Below are 14,361 nucleotides of genomic sequence, written 5' to 3'. Positions count from 1 at the left end.
GAGGGAAGTTTCTGGACTTGGGGACAACAGGAATAGCTAAAGGCAGAGGTACCTACTGATACTGAATATGAAGATTAAATGAAAGTACCATATTGAGCATTAAGTCTCCCAACTTTCTTCTCAATCTGCTCCTAGAACACTGGTATAAAAAAGAATGTCCTCCAGGTAAGAAAAGAGAAAAGCCATTCTGGAAAATATGAGCAGCCAAGAGAAAAGACAGTAATTTAGTATTCCTAAGAAAATGGCCCAGATAGATCACCTTACCTGCAGAGACAGCTTCCAATCAGCTTTTCAGTGCCTTGAAGAATGAGTAACCAGACAAAGATGATCAAACATTCGAAGAAAGAACCTAATGAAAGACTGAAGCTAAACAAAGGGAAAATGCAACTGGGAAGAAACTGACCGATCAAGAAGGAAAAAAAAAAAGCATATGCACACACATGTACACAAAGACACATTTTAATGTTCTTAGAAAAAGATATTGTACCCACAAAACAAAAATGGAATGTATGAAAAAATTCATTATAAAAAGAAAGCTTTTGGAAAGTAAAAAAGATTACAGAAACAAAAATTCACTAAAAGGTTAGAAATAAAGTTGGGGGAGAAAATCCCCCCAAAAAGAGATCGAAAGAGATTTTTTTAAAAAAGAGAGAGAGAAAAGATAAAGCAAAAGATCACTCTAGGGCTTCCCTGGTGGCGCAGTGGTTAAGAATCCGCCTGCCAATTCAGGGGGCACGCGTTTGATCCCTGGTCCGGGAAGATCCCACATGCCACAGAGCAACTAAGCCCGTGCGCCACAACTACTGAGCCTGCGCTCTAGAGCCCGTGAGGCACAACTACTGAGCCCACATACCACAATTACTGAAGCCCACGTGCCTAGATAGAGCCCGTGCTCTGCAACAAGAGAAGCCACCGCAATGAGAAGTCCATGCACCGCAACAAAGACCCAACACAGCCATAAATAAATAAATAAATAAATAAATTTATTTAAAAAAAAAAAAAGATCACTCTAAGTGTCCAACACTGAAATAATGAGAAAAGAAATTGGAAGAAGACAAAATCACAGAAATAATTTTCTAAAAATTACCCAAAATGAAAGACAAGAGTTAGCAGATTGAAAGGGCCTGCTAGTATGCAGTGCAATGGATGAACACAAACGTATCTTAAGATATACAATAATGAAATTTTATAACCCTAGGGCTAAAGAAGATCTGAAATGCTTGGGGTGGGGGGTAGGGGGAGGAGATGTTTCACACAAAGGATCAAAAACCAGAATGACATGGGTGTGCTCAACAGCAACACCGGAAGCCAGAAAACAACAGAGCAAATTTAAAAATTTTAAATTCTGAGGAAAAATAATTTCCAACCTAGAATTCTATATCAAGTCAAACTGTCAGTCAAGAGTGAGGGCAGAAATAAAATATTTTCTTTCAGACACTGAAGTCTCAATGTCTTTTACTTTACACACATTCCTTCTCAGTAAGACACAGAAGAGTGTGTTCTACTAAAAACAATGTAGTACATGAAGAAAGAAAAGACATGAGACCAAGGAACTAGGAGATTTAACCTGAGAGAAAAATGAAACTCCCAGAATGATAATGAACAGAGACCTTGCCCAATAACTAATTCAGAATGGGGTTGGTCAGAAGGCCCCAGAAGAGATTTAACAAGAACATGAAATTCACAGAATACATAGCTTATGAACAAATGTAAATATACAACTGAGGGAGGGTTTGGCGACTACATGCAAAACTAAACAAAAAATTTTTTTAATTGTACAGGAAAAGAAAAGCAGCCAACTGTGAACAGGATGCTGAATTAGTAGAAGTTAATTACACTTTACAACTAAGATACAGAATAAGTAACATTTAAAATACAACAAATGCAGGTAGTTCATCTAACTTCTGATTCACATCTCCAAATAACCAAGGAAATTACCTACCCTACACACTTCTTATGAGACGCAAATGAGTTAGTGCTTGTGAAGTCACTTTCCAAATCCATAAATTACTACATAAAAGTAATAGTATTAGTTCTACATTTAAAAAGACACTAAAAGTGGTCTATAATGTTAAATATTCTTCATTTATGTTTTTTCTTAAGGAAACTAACGACATTCCCCTGAAGAACTCTTTAAGTGGCAAGATGGTAGAAAGAGTGAAACATGGGAGTTATTAAGGAACTGAGATTTCAAGGTGATCAGATGTACTTTTTGAAGACATGTTATAATAGACAGGAAATCTGAAAAATTCCAAATCAAGACCTTAGAGATCTCAGACCAGAGCGTGTCAAAACACCAGCAAAGCAGTATACTGCTTTATCAAATGCCATGTCAACCAGGTTGACTGAGATGCAGTAAATCATACAATATAAAAATGCTAAGTTTCTCAGATACTTTCCTGGAGAAGTAGCATACCCTTAACAAAAGGACTGACCTGCCTTAACTTCTCACCAACCATCTCCCCCAACCATCTCCAACCACCCACAAAACATATTCAGACTAAGAATGTTTTGTAGCACAGTCAAATGGTTATGAAAAAAAGAGCTATTATTAAGCACAGCATAATCTTATTTCTAAGACAACTTTATGATTGTCCCCATTTGTATAGTCCACATTATACCTATTTTCTTTGGCTCAAAAATTCAGTTTACATATACCTACTTTACACAAATAAAAACATAACGCTTCTCTCTGGAGAAATAAGGTTTTATATATGATGTAAATAAACAATAATTTTGGTGATCATTAGCCTTGTTATCAAATACAAAATGTATCTGAAGAACACTGAATATTTACAAAGTTTTTACCGTCTGACTAACACAGTAAATGCACTGTAAAACTTAATTCAAACATTCAGGGGAGATTCATGGAAACAGACATACAGAAAAACTAAAACTAAAATTTTGGATTTTTTTTGCAAAATCTGAGAAGTTGAGAAGAATAAAGGACATGGTCTTCCAGAAGAGGGTGAGAATGAGAAGAGGGATGTGAGTCTTGAATGTTTTCATTTTTGATGGAGGTTCAAATGTTAGTTTAAAATAATGATATAACATACCTTATACAGATTACTTTAAGCCTCACAATACCACAAAAGAAGATTTTTATCCTGATTTCAGAGATGAAAAAGCTAAGGTAAGGAGGGATTAAATAACTTGCTTAAGATCACACACTATGGATGGACTTAATCCAGGCAGCCTGACTTGAAAACCCAAACTCTTCCCCATAATAACAGAATACTGCCTGCACATACAGAGAGAGCATTCCATCTCCTTCACTTCGGTGACTGATTTACGGATAGGCACAGAAGTCAAATCAGAGTCCTTCTGCTGGAGCTGGAGGGAAATATACCCTTCAGGCCACTCAGATAACATGTGGATGGAAGTAAGGGTGAGCCTTCAGGCCATCAGCTTAAAGAAGGCCTAATAATCAATACAAGAGGATAAAACTAGGTAACAAGCAAAAGGAAACCAGGGTGTGGATGTGCACGCACACACAGAGAACTGCTCAATTTCAGCTCCACGGACCCTGGTTCCCGAACTTGTTCCTTTGATTCTGCGGGCTATTTTAGGACCCTTTCTAATAATTTGAGACAATATATTGTTTTTCCATTTAACGCTATTTTGCATTGTATATCTATCATGTGCAGTTGAAAAAGTTCAGATTCTCTGACTACAATGTAATATTCCTAGTTAATACTAGAGCTGTGCAGCATTGGTGATATAGTGGTGTGCATAGCTGCCTTCCTAGTTGACACTAGAAATAACAAAAGGGTAGCAAGAACAACAACAGTAAATTTACCACCTAAAACTTTACCATAGCTACACTTTAAAATAACTCCAAGGTTAAAGAAAAAAATCTAAATGTAGTTAATAAAATTATTCCTCAATAGAGCTGATTTAAAATGAAAGAAGTATACTTAATGACAATGAAAATACTAAATGTCTAAAGCTGTGGGAAGTAACTATACGTACTGAAGAGTAATCATAGCCTTAAATGCTTTTATTATTTAAAAAAATAAATAAATGAACTAAGAAGCTAGGAGAAAATAAAATTAACTACAAAATGAGAAAGAAACTAAAAGATAAAACAACTAATGAAATAAAAATCAATAATAAAAATAGTAACATTTATTGTTCAAACCAAGACCTGGCTCTTTCAAACAAATTACATGTAACAACCCATTTATCTATCTATCTATCTATCTATCTATCTATCTATATATATATATATATACACACACACACACACACACACACAGATATATATGGTTTCTTTGTTCTTTTTCTCAGCTCACATGTATACAAATAGGATAAATTAATGAACTATCATGGACTAATCACAATTCAAACAAAAATTAGGAATTTATTAAATTCCTAATGGTCAGAATTTATTAAATTCAAATGACACAACGTACTTATTTTTTGATATACTAAATTTCTGTATTGTAAAAAAAAAAAAAAAGAGAGAGAGAGAGAGAGGGAGCACGCACACACTGAATAAAATAATGATTCTGACAGCTATTACTCGAAATGCACCTACCAATATGCACTTGTTAAGCACCAAAAACCTCATTTGAGTTTTCATGCGGAGAAAAAAAAAAAGATATGGATAGTCCTAAAAATTATACCTTGCTTGAAGAAGTTGCCCCTTCTAAAGGGCAATTTCAGCAATAAAGATCAAATGCCTTGAACAAATGCATATCTTTGGTTCTAATGATTCCTTGTCTCTGATAAATTTCTAAGCACTGGAGAAATATAAAAATTTGCATGCCAGGATTTTGACAGCAATAGTATGTTTAATAGTACCACCAAACTGCAAACAAACTGCAGTTGACCACTGAACAACACAAGTTTGAACTGTGGGAGTCAAATTATCCATGGACTTTCCTCAATATAGTAAATACTGCAGTACACCATCTGCAGTTGGTTGACCCCCCCACACCTAACCGTGGATGTGGAGGAATGGCGATTTCAGAGGGGGGGTACAAATGAAAATGGACTGCCCAAAGCACCTGCACCCCTAACCCCCCCATCGTTCAAGGGTTGGCTAATCCTTCACTCCTCTACATCTAATCCAGTTGGCTCCATCTTCAAAGAACCGGATATCTAGAGTCTGGCAACTCTTCACCAACGCCAGTGCCGCCACCCTGTCCAAGCCACTGTTATCTCTTGCCAAGAGTTTCTGCGTCTTTGCTTGACTCTTGGTCTCTAGGGTCTACTCCCACACAGCGGCCAGAGCAATCCTTTAAGAGCCTAAGTCAGGTTACGTCAATCTTCTCAAAAAAACTCTCTAATGCTTCCCCATCTCTCTCTAAAACGAAACTCTAAAAACCAGGTCAATGGTTATGAGGCATTTCATGAGACTGCCCTACCCCACTCCTCTCATCTTCTACCACCCTCTGCACTCCAACTACACTGGTTTCATAGCTGTCCCCAGAACACACCAGGTACATTCATTACAATCACACCTTTGCGCCTTTCTAGCTACTGTTCTTCTGCCTGGGTTTGCTTCTCCCCTAGAGATCCTTCATGGCTTACTCCCTAAGTCTCTGCTTGAATGTCACCTTATCAGAGAGGTTATCCCTAAAACCGTATTTAAAATAGAGACAAATCTCCACCCCACAATCTCCATCTACCTTTCCACTCCATTTTCTCCATCACATTCTACGCCCTCTGACACACTATATATTTTACTTGTTTGTTTACTGTCTCCCCCAAGTAGAATATAAGGCCCATGAAAGCAGGGAGCTTTCTTCACTTCTATATCCTCAGGACAAGGCAAAGTAGGTCTTCATTAAATATTTATTGAATGAATCTGGAGTAGCAGGCAGTCATTAAAAATAATGCTGTAAAAAAAAAAAAACATGATAGAAGAAACTGATGAAGTAGAAAGAGCATTTTATCAAGGAATATGTAACCCATGGATCAAAGAAGAAATCAAAAGGGAAATTAGAAAATATTTTTAAGGGAATGTTAACAAAATGCTTCAAAATTTGTGGCATTCAGCTAAGGCCAATTCTTGGAGGAAATCTGTAGCTTTAAAATCTTTTATTAGAACATCAGAAAGGTTTAAAATCAAAAGAATATACTAGAATGACTTTCAAATTTTCTATCTAAGACATATATATGGAAAAAACAGACATCAACATTTTATTCTGGTTATTTCTCGTGGTAATATTACAAATGATTTGCAATTGCTTATATGTGCCTTTCTGTATTTTCCACATTTTAGTTTTCTCTAATGAACACATATTATTTTAATAAAAAACATTTTAAACAACTTTTCCTTGTGCTTTAATTGTAATCGTTGGCCTCCTACTCTGCCTGTATCTTAAAATTCTTGCTCCCCGGGATTCCATGCTTGCTCCTCAATTTATATCCATCCCTCAGTATCTTAACCACTGTTCAGCTTCACTTATAATCTGTAAACTGACAACTTGTCAATTTTTTGTAATGTCCTAAATTAGAGACTTATAGTTCCAATTGTTTAAAAGATGCTTCTAGATGGAAATCCTCAAAATTTAACAAGCCTAAAAGGACTCATTATCATTTCCTAAAACTTGTTCTTTTCTTCTTTATTTTTAATATTGGTTAATGACAACACTACACAGCCCCGTTCTCAATTCTATCAGTTGTATCTTAGAAATCTCAATCAAATCCTCTTCCTCACCTATACCATGATTTCAATTTAGGCATCTTCCACCAATTATATTCTAATAGAGTCCTAGCTTAGCTTCCTGCTACCACTCTCCCGCTCCTAACAAGCAATTTAATCATGATCAGGGCAATTGTATACAGCTTTGAAGGCTGCCATCATATAAACTATGATTGTAATGGTGCCTCCGGCCTGATCATGATACCACCCTGCTTTAAAACCTGGTTAAGTAAAACAAACTTGTAGCACTGTAAAATCCTTCAACAACTGGTTCAAGGCTATTCTTCTAGCTTCATGTTCTCATCCATCATTCCTCCTTGCACCCTACAATCCAGACACACAACTTTTCAAGATTCCCCATCAAAGCCAAGGCTTTTGTGGACTCTTCTTTAGTCTCTACTGTCCTCCCTGCAGAAAACTTCTAAATCCTTCAAAACACAGTTCAAATGTTATCTTCCTCTGTGAGGTATTCTTAGACTGCCCTAGTATTGATACCTCAACAAAGTATTTGGTTAACAGTCCTATTTATTATAGCACCTGTTACAAGTGTATAATCATCTCAAATTCAACTGAGAGCTGAGCAAGAACAGCAAGAAGCCCCATGTTTGTACCCCTGACAACTACAATGCCCAGCCCCTAGAAGGGGCTCAATTCATGTTTACTAAAACAACCCTTAGCACCTACAATATTACAACTTCTTCAAAGTAAATACATAATGAGTTCAAAAATATGGTTAGAACAACTGCATGTTTAGCTGGTCAACCTAAGTCTATAATCAGTGTGGCCACACTTGATCCCTGCCTCCTGATATTTACACCTTTCTGTCATTCCCTCCCCCTTGAGTATGAGCAGGACCTGTGACTTGTTTATAACCAATGGAATGCAGCAAAGGCGATGGGCTGTGTGTGATTACATGTACATATTTACATAAGAGTGTAGCACCAGCCCATCTTGCTAGTCTCTCCTTTGCTGGCTTTGAAGAAGCAAGTTGGCAAGAGCTTAACAACCATGATGGAATGAATTCTGCCAACAACCTGAGGGAGGGAGCTTGAAAGCAGAACTGCTACAAAAAGCAGTTCCTATACTTCTTTTTTAACTCATTTGCTAAAATACCTGGTTGTACATATACCCAGTATATACAGTAAGTATAACATTAAGGCAATTCTTACAAAAACAAGATAAATAATAAACTGAAAAAACCTGGCATCTAATTAGTGGTATTGGCAACCAGAAAATAAATAAGAACCTACTTACTTGTTGCCAGGCAAAGCAATCAAATTGGAGGCAGCTGGAGGACTTGCTGTAGACACTACCTGTTAGTAAAACAACTGAGCTCTTTCTGGCTACGCGGACAGCAAGGCATCAAAAGTACTCAGGTCAGGCAGCTCTCATATCAGATGATGCCCAGTGCAACACAAACCACTCCTCCCTCTGGCACACCTTTCACCTTGCAGTCAAGAAAACTCAAAATACTCCCAAAGCAAAGACATCTGTGGCAGAGTCCACACCTTAGCATAACAAAGCATACAACACAAGGTATCTCCCTAGAGTGTTTAAAGATTATGTGAGATTACATGTGAGAAACATTAACCACCAGAGTTCTTGTGGGCTGCTTTTTTTTGGGGGGGGTGGGGGGGGTGTTGGTGATGGGATAGTGGTTAGAAGAGTCATTTTTCTTAAGAAGCAGCAGACATTTCTCTTCAACCACCCCATAAAAGCCTTCAATTGAATAAAAGAACATTCAGGACTAGAAAGTAGATTAATCACAATATCCCCAGTTCAAACATTTTGGCACTAGATACTAGTAAGAAGTAGTGACTGAGTACAATTCAATACAGTTAATTAATGGAGATAATCTAACACCTTAAAACCCACATCCATCTTGAAGAGTAAGAGAAATAAGTCTGCCAGAAGTACAAATTTTATTTAACATATTGTTTTAAGTGATAACCTAAACTCCTTCAATAAAAGGAAGCATGTTTCCCAAGCAACAGGAGGCACCTGAATTACAATCAGATGACTGAAATACTCACAGACACAACACACCCAAAGATACTCAAGCCAATCAATTAGGAGGAGGCCAAAAGCAACCCAGTGCCATCAATAAATTGTCTAGATTAATTCATTTTACCTTTTCACTTCCAAACTCATGGATGTAAGAGAAGCCCACATGGTTTCTCTAGAAATGAACTCCATTGACTGGTATAATTTTAGAGTCCAATTTACCTCTGCCATCCTTGCTGGATCATTAAACACTATTTTACCACCCATGTAACTGATTTTATGAACATTAGCAACTTGATAGTGGAAAAAATGTAGACACACAATAGAGCCAAAAAAATCCTAAGATACCACCAAGTCTTTTAAATATTAGACTATTCCCTTAAAGACCTGTTTTAGAACAAACGTGATAAACAAGAAAAGGCTTTTGTTCACTGTAATAGTATTAAACTCAGCACTCTGGAAAGAATAACAAAAAGAAGAAAAAACTACTTGACCTAAAAACTCCTACATGTTTTATAATCATATTCTGATATACAATAATTCAGTTCTAAGAAGTTCTAGGAAATCTCTGTAAACTGAAATATGTGAATTAAGCACCTCTCTTCTGGTTCTCTAGAGGGAACTAAATAAGAGTGAATATAGCCAAAATACATGTCCCAAAGAGAGAAAAACATAAACCAACAAAGAAAACCTCATTTAATTTGGTAATTCATTATGACAGAACTAGTAACAATTCAACTTGTCAGACTTCTAAATTTTTTTTTTTAGAAAGCGGTATTGTTTAGGTTTTCCTTTCTATAAATTACATGACACCCTATAAAGGAAAGATAATTTTGAATCTTATTAGCACCATACTTCCCTATTAGGAGACAATAACAATACAAACATCAATTAAAATAAGTTTTATAAACTTACAGAAATAACTTGCCACTAATTCAGAAATATTCCTTTTCTCAATTTTCAGATGGAGTTCCTTTATAATGCCCAAACATCTGTACAATTTGTAACTTAATAAACACATTAACACAATAATAGATACTAAAAAATTAACTCAACACGGAGGATAATAAAGCCTAGGTTTTAAAATAATAAGATTCATCACCTGGTTCCCTAAATCTCAGGATGATGACAGACATGCTTCTATTAAGTTTCCCTAATGAGCCCATCCACTGAAATACAGGTAAAAATCTCATTAAAGCAAATGCCGCTAGAAAGATGCTTTTTCACCTCAGTGTATTCCATCTTCCCGTCTTAACTAGGATTTAAGGTACTGGCACTTTGATCTGTTCCCATCATTTAATAAGAACAAGTAATTTGTCATCCTCTTCCAAACTTTCTCAACTGGGGTTCCTCATCTGAATTACCAAACACAAGGTTATTTGAATGACTGTTTTCTTAAATTTCCTAAGAAAGATACATAACTAGAAACATTCTAAATGCACAGGAGAAAAAAGTTAATTGCATACAATAGATGCCTTAAGACATTAGGGCTCCATTCTCTACAGAGACTTGGTTAAGAAAGGCTGCCACAGTTCTCAGTGTCACTGTGCTTCCACTAGGCCCCAGTCATCCTAACCCCCAAAATACTAAAAGGACTAAGTGCACAAATCTAGGAATTTAGATAGGAAAAAAGATATAAACGCGTTACTTCTCCAACTTTCAGCAACTAGGTCTTCATTTGCTCTTTTACTATGAATTAATAGCACAGGTGTCAACTATTTGCCCCTGCTCTGAATGGAACATATTTAAGAAAATAAACCCATACAAATACTCTGTTAAAAGAAATTATCAGCCCTATAAAAAAACTGAAGACACTCCATCAGTATACCAAAGAGATAAAAACTACTAATTTAACAAACCTTTTCCTATTCCCTCTTCTTCAGCAAGCTTCTAAATATACATAACTGCTAAATGCAAATTTTAATCTTAAAAAGATAATCATTTTTTAAAAACCAGCTTATTAGCCTTTATTCTTGCACTAATCTGCCATTCTCAAGAAACTGTCTTTTGTTATTCTTCGATGTGGTGACTACAGTACCTTCAGCTGTGTTAATTATGAATCACAAATCACAGTATGGTCAGCACTAGTTCTTTCTCTCAAAAACAAAAGTTTTTTTTAAGGGCCAATCTTAGGAAAAGTCAATATTTTTAGTTACATGGCAGAAATCACTTTATAACAAGTAATTAAAGTAAGGTGACTAGAGAGTTGTTCTATATTTTGAATACACAAACCAGTATTAAGAAGATGGAAAAAAACTAGACATGTCATTCCCATTTTTAATTTATGCTAAAGGGAATGCTGATAGTACAGAACAGAGCAGATAAATTACATTACTGAATATTCCACTTTACCAACCACCTACTCAAATTTCTCACATTTATAAGCACATGAGTAAAAGCGGTACAGAAATGGAAATGATGGTGTTTTCACTATTCATCTGTGCTCAACTGTGAATGTAGGTAATATCATGATGCATAACGCAATGATATGGAAACGTTTATCTTCTATAGTCTGCATCTCTAACCAGAGTTAACTTCTACTTCTTTTCATGAACTGGGAAGGGAGGGTGTCTTAATTCATTTATCCTTAACCGTTTTGACAAAAAGTTCATAAGCATAAAACATAATTGAAGAGGTAGAATTTGTTTTCCTCAGATCAGGGGCACCCTTACCCCTCTGTTTCTACATAAACACATATCGTTTAACTACTAAAATTTCCATTTTTCAGTGTCTTTCCCTGAACTCTAATGAACATGGCTTTTCAAAAGCACCTAGGGCTTTTTACTGCATCTTGTAGGCAGAGTTATGATAATTAGTTTATCTTCTTAAGAAACTGTTTTCAATTTTTTAATGCTCTGTCCAAATTAAGCAGGACTCACATTAACCATTATCTAAAGTAGCAGTTTACTGGGGTTAAAAATATAGTTTTCATTAACACATTCATCCAATTAAAGTGTACGCAATAGGTGGGACTATTTACAGACATAATTACAGTTTTATATATTAACAGTCACTCCAAAGGCGATAACTCCCTTCTATTTCAAATACTCATTTGTTCATTTCAGACTCTGACTTTTGGCCTTTAAAAACTGCTCACCACTCGAGTCACCAGATAGAACTACATTTAGCAACGGGTCTCCTCCTGACTTCCTGCTACTAAAACCCACAAGCACCAGGGTGTTGCGTCGGTTTGTTTTTAAAACAGTATTTGCTCCCTTCACCTCCGGGGGGCAAACAAGGTCCTTCTGGACTAAGGAGCCGCGAAGAGGTGACGGTGCACGCTGTGTTAAAAAAACCAAACGCAAGGGTCGCGCGGCAGCAGCGCTGCAGGGGTTAAGAGGCGATCTCTCTCCCCCCACTCCCCCCCTCAAGAGGGGTGACCCGGCCCGGCAGCGCGGCGAACCCCCGGCGCCCAAGCTGAAGGAGAAAAGGAGAAGGGTAAAAATAAGCGCAGCCGCGGCCCACGTGCCGCCCGCGGGAGCCAAGGAGGGAAGGGGCCATACCTCCAAACATGTGCGGCGAGAGGTGAGCTGGTAAGGAGCCGATCACCAGGCGTGGCCCGCCGGGACCCCCGCCCGCCGGCCGGTCCCTGCCGCCGCCGCCGCCGCCGTCCTCGGGACTGCTGTGAACCGAGTCCTGGGAGCCGTACGGGCCGCTGCTGCTGTTGGGGATGCTGAAGGTAGACTGCGCCGCGCGGGCCCCCGACGCCACGGTCCCCACGGCCCCGCCGAGGGAGCGGCTGCGCGGGGCCGCCGAGGCCGCCGCGGCGCCACTGGAGGCGCTGGGCTGGTGCGCGCCGGGCACCTGAGCCGGAAACCTCCCGGCGGCCGCGGCTCGCGCCCCGCCGCCCGCGGTCCCGTTGGCCCCTCCGCTGCTGCTGGAAGGTAAATCCGAGCCCGAGTACGCGCGGGTGCGGCCGTTAGCAGCGGCCGGGCCGCTCTGCTTGGCGCCCATGTCCGCCCTGTCCCGGGCCGGGCCCGCGCGTAGCGCCCGGAGCGCCGGGAGTGGGGGAGCGAGCGCGTGAGCGAGAGGGCAGGGTCGAGGCGCCGAGGCCGGCGCACACAGAAGCCCGCACGTCCAGGGCCGCAGCCCGGCGCCCCGAGGGGCGGTCTGCGCCCGGCGCGCTCTTCTCGGCGTTGGCGGGCGAGACCTGCTGCCTGACAGGGGGCGCGGGAGACGAGGAGAGGCGGAGAGCAAGAAGGTATCGGCTCCCGTGGGCGCCGCTCGCTGGCTCCGGCGGGAGGGGCGGCTCAGGTGGCTGCGCGGCTGCCGCTGCTTTCGGTTCTGCTGCGCCGCGACGGGACGCTGCCGCTCTCTGCCGCCGCCGCGCTCTGCGCCGGGAGCCTCGGCACCGCCTCCTCCCGGGCGGCCGCCGCTACCGCCGCCATCCTCCTGCTCCCACGGCGGCTCGCGGGTGAGTGGGAGGCGCCCGCCCAGACTCAGCCGAGGCCACCTTCCCTCCTCCCCCAGCCACCCAGCTGTTATTAACGGAGAAGGAGGAAAAACGGGTGGCGCGTGAGGGGAGGACGCAGGAGGGGTGGGAGGGGCGGCGCGTGCTTCCCGGCAACCGTCACCGCGCTCCCCCGGTGAAGGAGGGGCGGGGGTGGGGGGGAGGTGGGCCACGAAGGTAGGGGTGCCCAGGAGGGGAGGAGGTTCTGCAGCCCTCTCACCGGAAGGCGGAGAAGTTGCGCTGCTCCGGGATGCGCCAGGGCCCGAGTGTTTGGGTCGAGCGCGGTGACCCCGCCCCCTGGCGCCGCCCAGCGGATTGGCTCCCGCCAGCCTGGCCCCGCCTCCCCCAGCCGCGGCCTTCCCGCTTCGGCCTTGTCTCGCCTAGGTGCCTTGGTGTGGTAGGTGCTGCCAGCCGCGGAATCGGTGATGGACAGGTCTCTGACCCCGCCCCCTCATGCAGGGAGCGCGCCCCCTCTCCAGCGCAGGGCCTACGCCGATTGGAGGGACCGAGCCCCTCAGAGCGCCAACCAGAAGGCGGCCCCTCCTGCCGCACGTGGCCCTCGGACGCGGGACCTGACCGTGGGTCTACTTCACCTTTTTCCAGCTTGGGGCTGGGAGTGGCTCGGTCCTGTGTCCCGAGTCATTTAGTTTGGGTGGGTGTCAACTTCCTCCTTGGTGTTACTCCGAGTGTGTCGTTTAAATAAAACAGAAGCTCACCAATGCTGATGATAAAAGACTGAAAACAAAAGAAAGAACCGAGGAGGCAGAAGCCAACTTGATCTGAATTAGATCTATCCCATTTAAACACTCTGAGTGTGGAGAAAGCACGGAGTTGATAGAACTAAGGATAATCCAGCCTGATCTTCAGTTGTAGGGCAATAACTGTGGCGCAGAGAAAGCACCCGATTCGGGAGACCTGGGGTCTAGGTCTGGGACCAAAACTAAGTTACGTGTAATAAGCAAATTATTTTACCTTTTTGAACTTTAGTTTCCTTACCTGGGATCTTGGTATCAAATCTCGAGGGTACCTGCTGCTTTAAAGTCCTGTAATTTCTCTAAAATGGCAATTAATAAAATTCTCACTCCATTCGTAACTGTAATGTGGTGTCTTGGTAGCAAAGCATGGTCTGGATACCCAGTGGACAGCCTGCTCTGACCCTCCCATTTTTAAAATGCCTAAAAGTGTCCTCTATATGAAAATAATTGCAACTGGTGTTTTTTGTACAAAATGCAGATGTAAATACTTTATCGTT

The 14,361-nt window shown here is 41.1% G+C and overlaps 1 protein-coding gene across 1 annotated transcript in view; it reads right to left on the bottom strand.

Moving 5' to 3' along the window:
- The window catches only part of ZNRF2 (zinc and ring finger 2), a 92,690-nt gene extending 79,353 nt beyond the window's left edge, over positions 1-13,337 (bottom strand). The window contains exon 1 of the mRNA XM_068550017.1: positions 12,163-13,337. Within this exon, the coding sequence (XP_068406118.1) occupies positions 12,163-12,613 (451 nt within the window). The 5' untranslated portion in view covers positions 12,614-13,337. The remainder of the gene's footprint in view (positions 1-12,162) is intronic.
- Between the last annotated feature and the right edge of the window lie 1,024 nt (positions 13,338-14,361).

Source organism: Eschrichtius robustus, chromosome 8, assembly GCF_028021215.1.
Source record: "Eschrichtius robustus isolate mEscRob2 chromosome 8, mEscRob2.pri, whole genome shotgun sequence".
Lineage (NCBI taxonomy): Eukaryota > Metazoa > Chordata > Mammalia > Artiodactyla > Eschrichtiidae > Eschrichtius > Eschrichtius robustus.
This window is presented reverse-complemented; position numbering and strand designations above follow the sequence as displayed.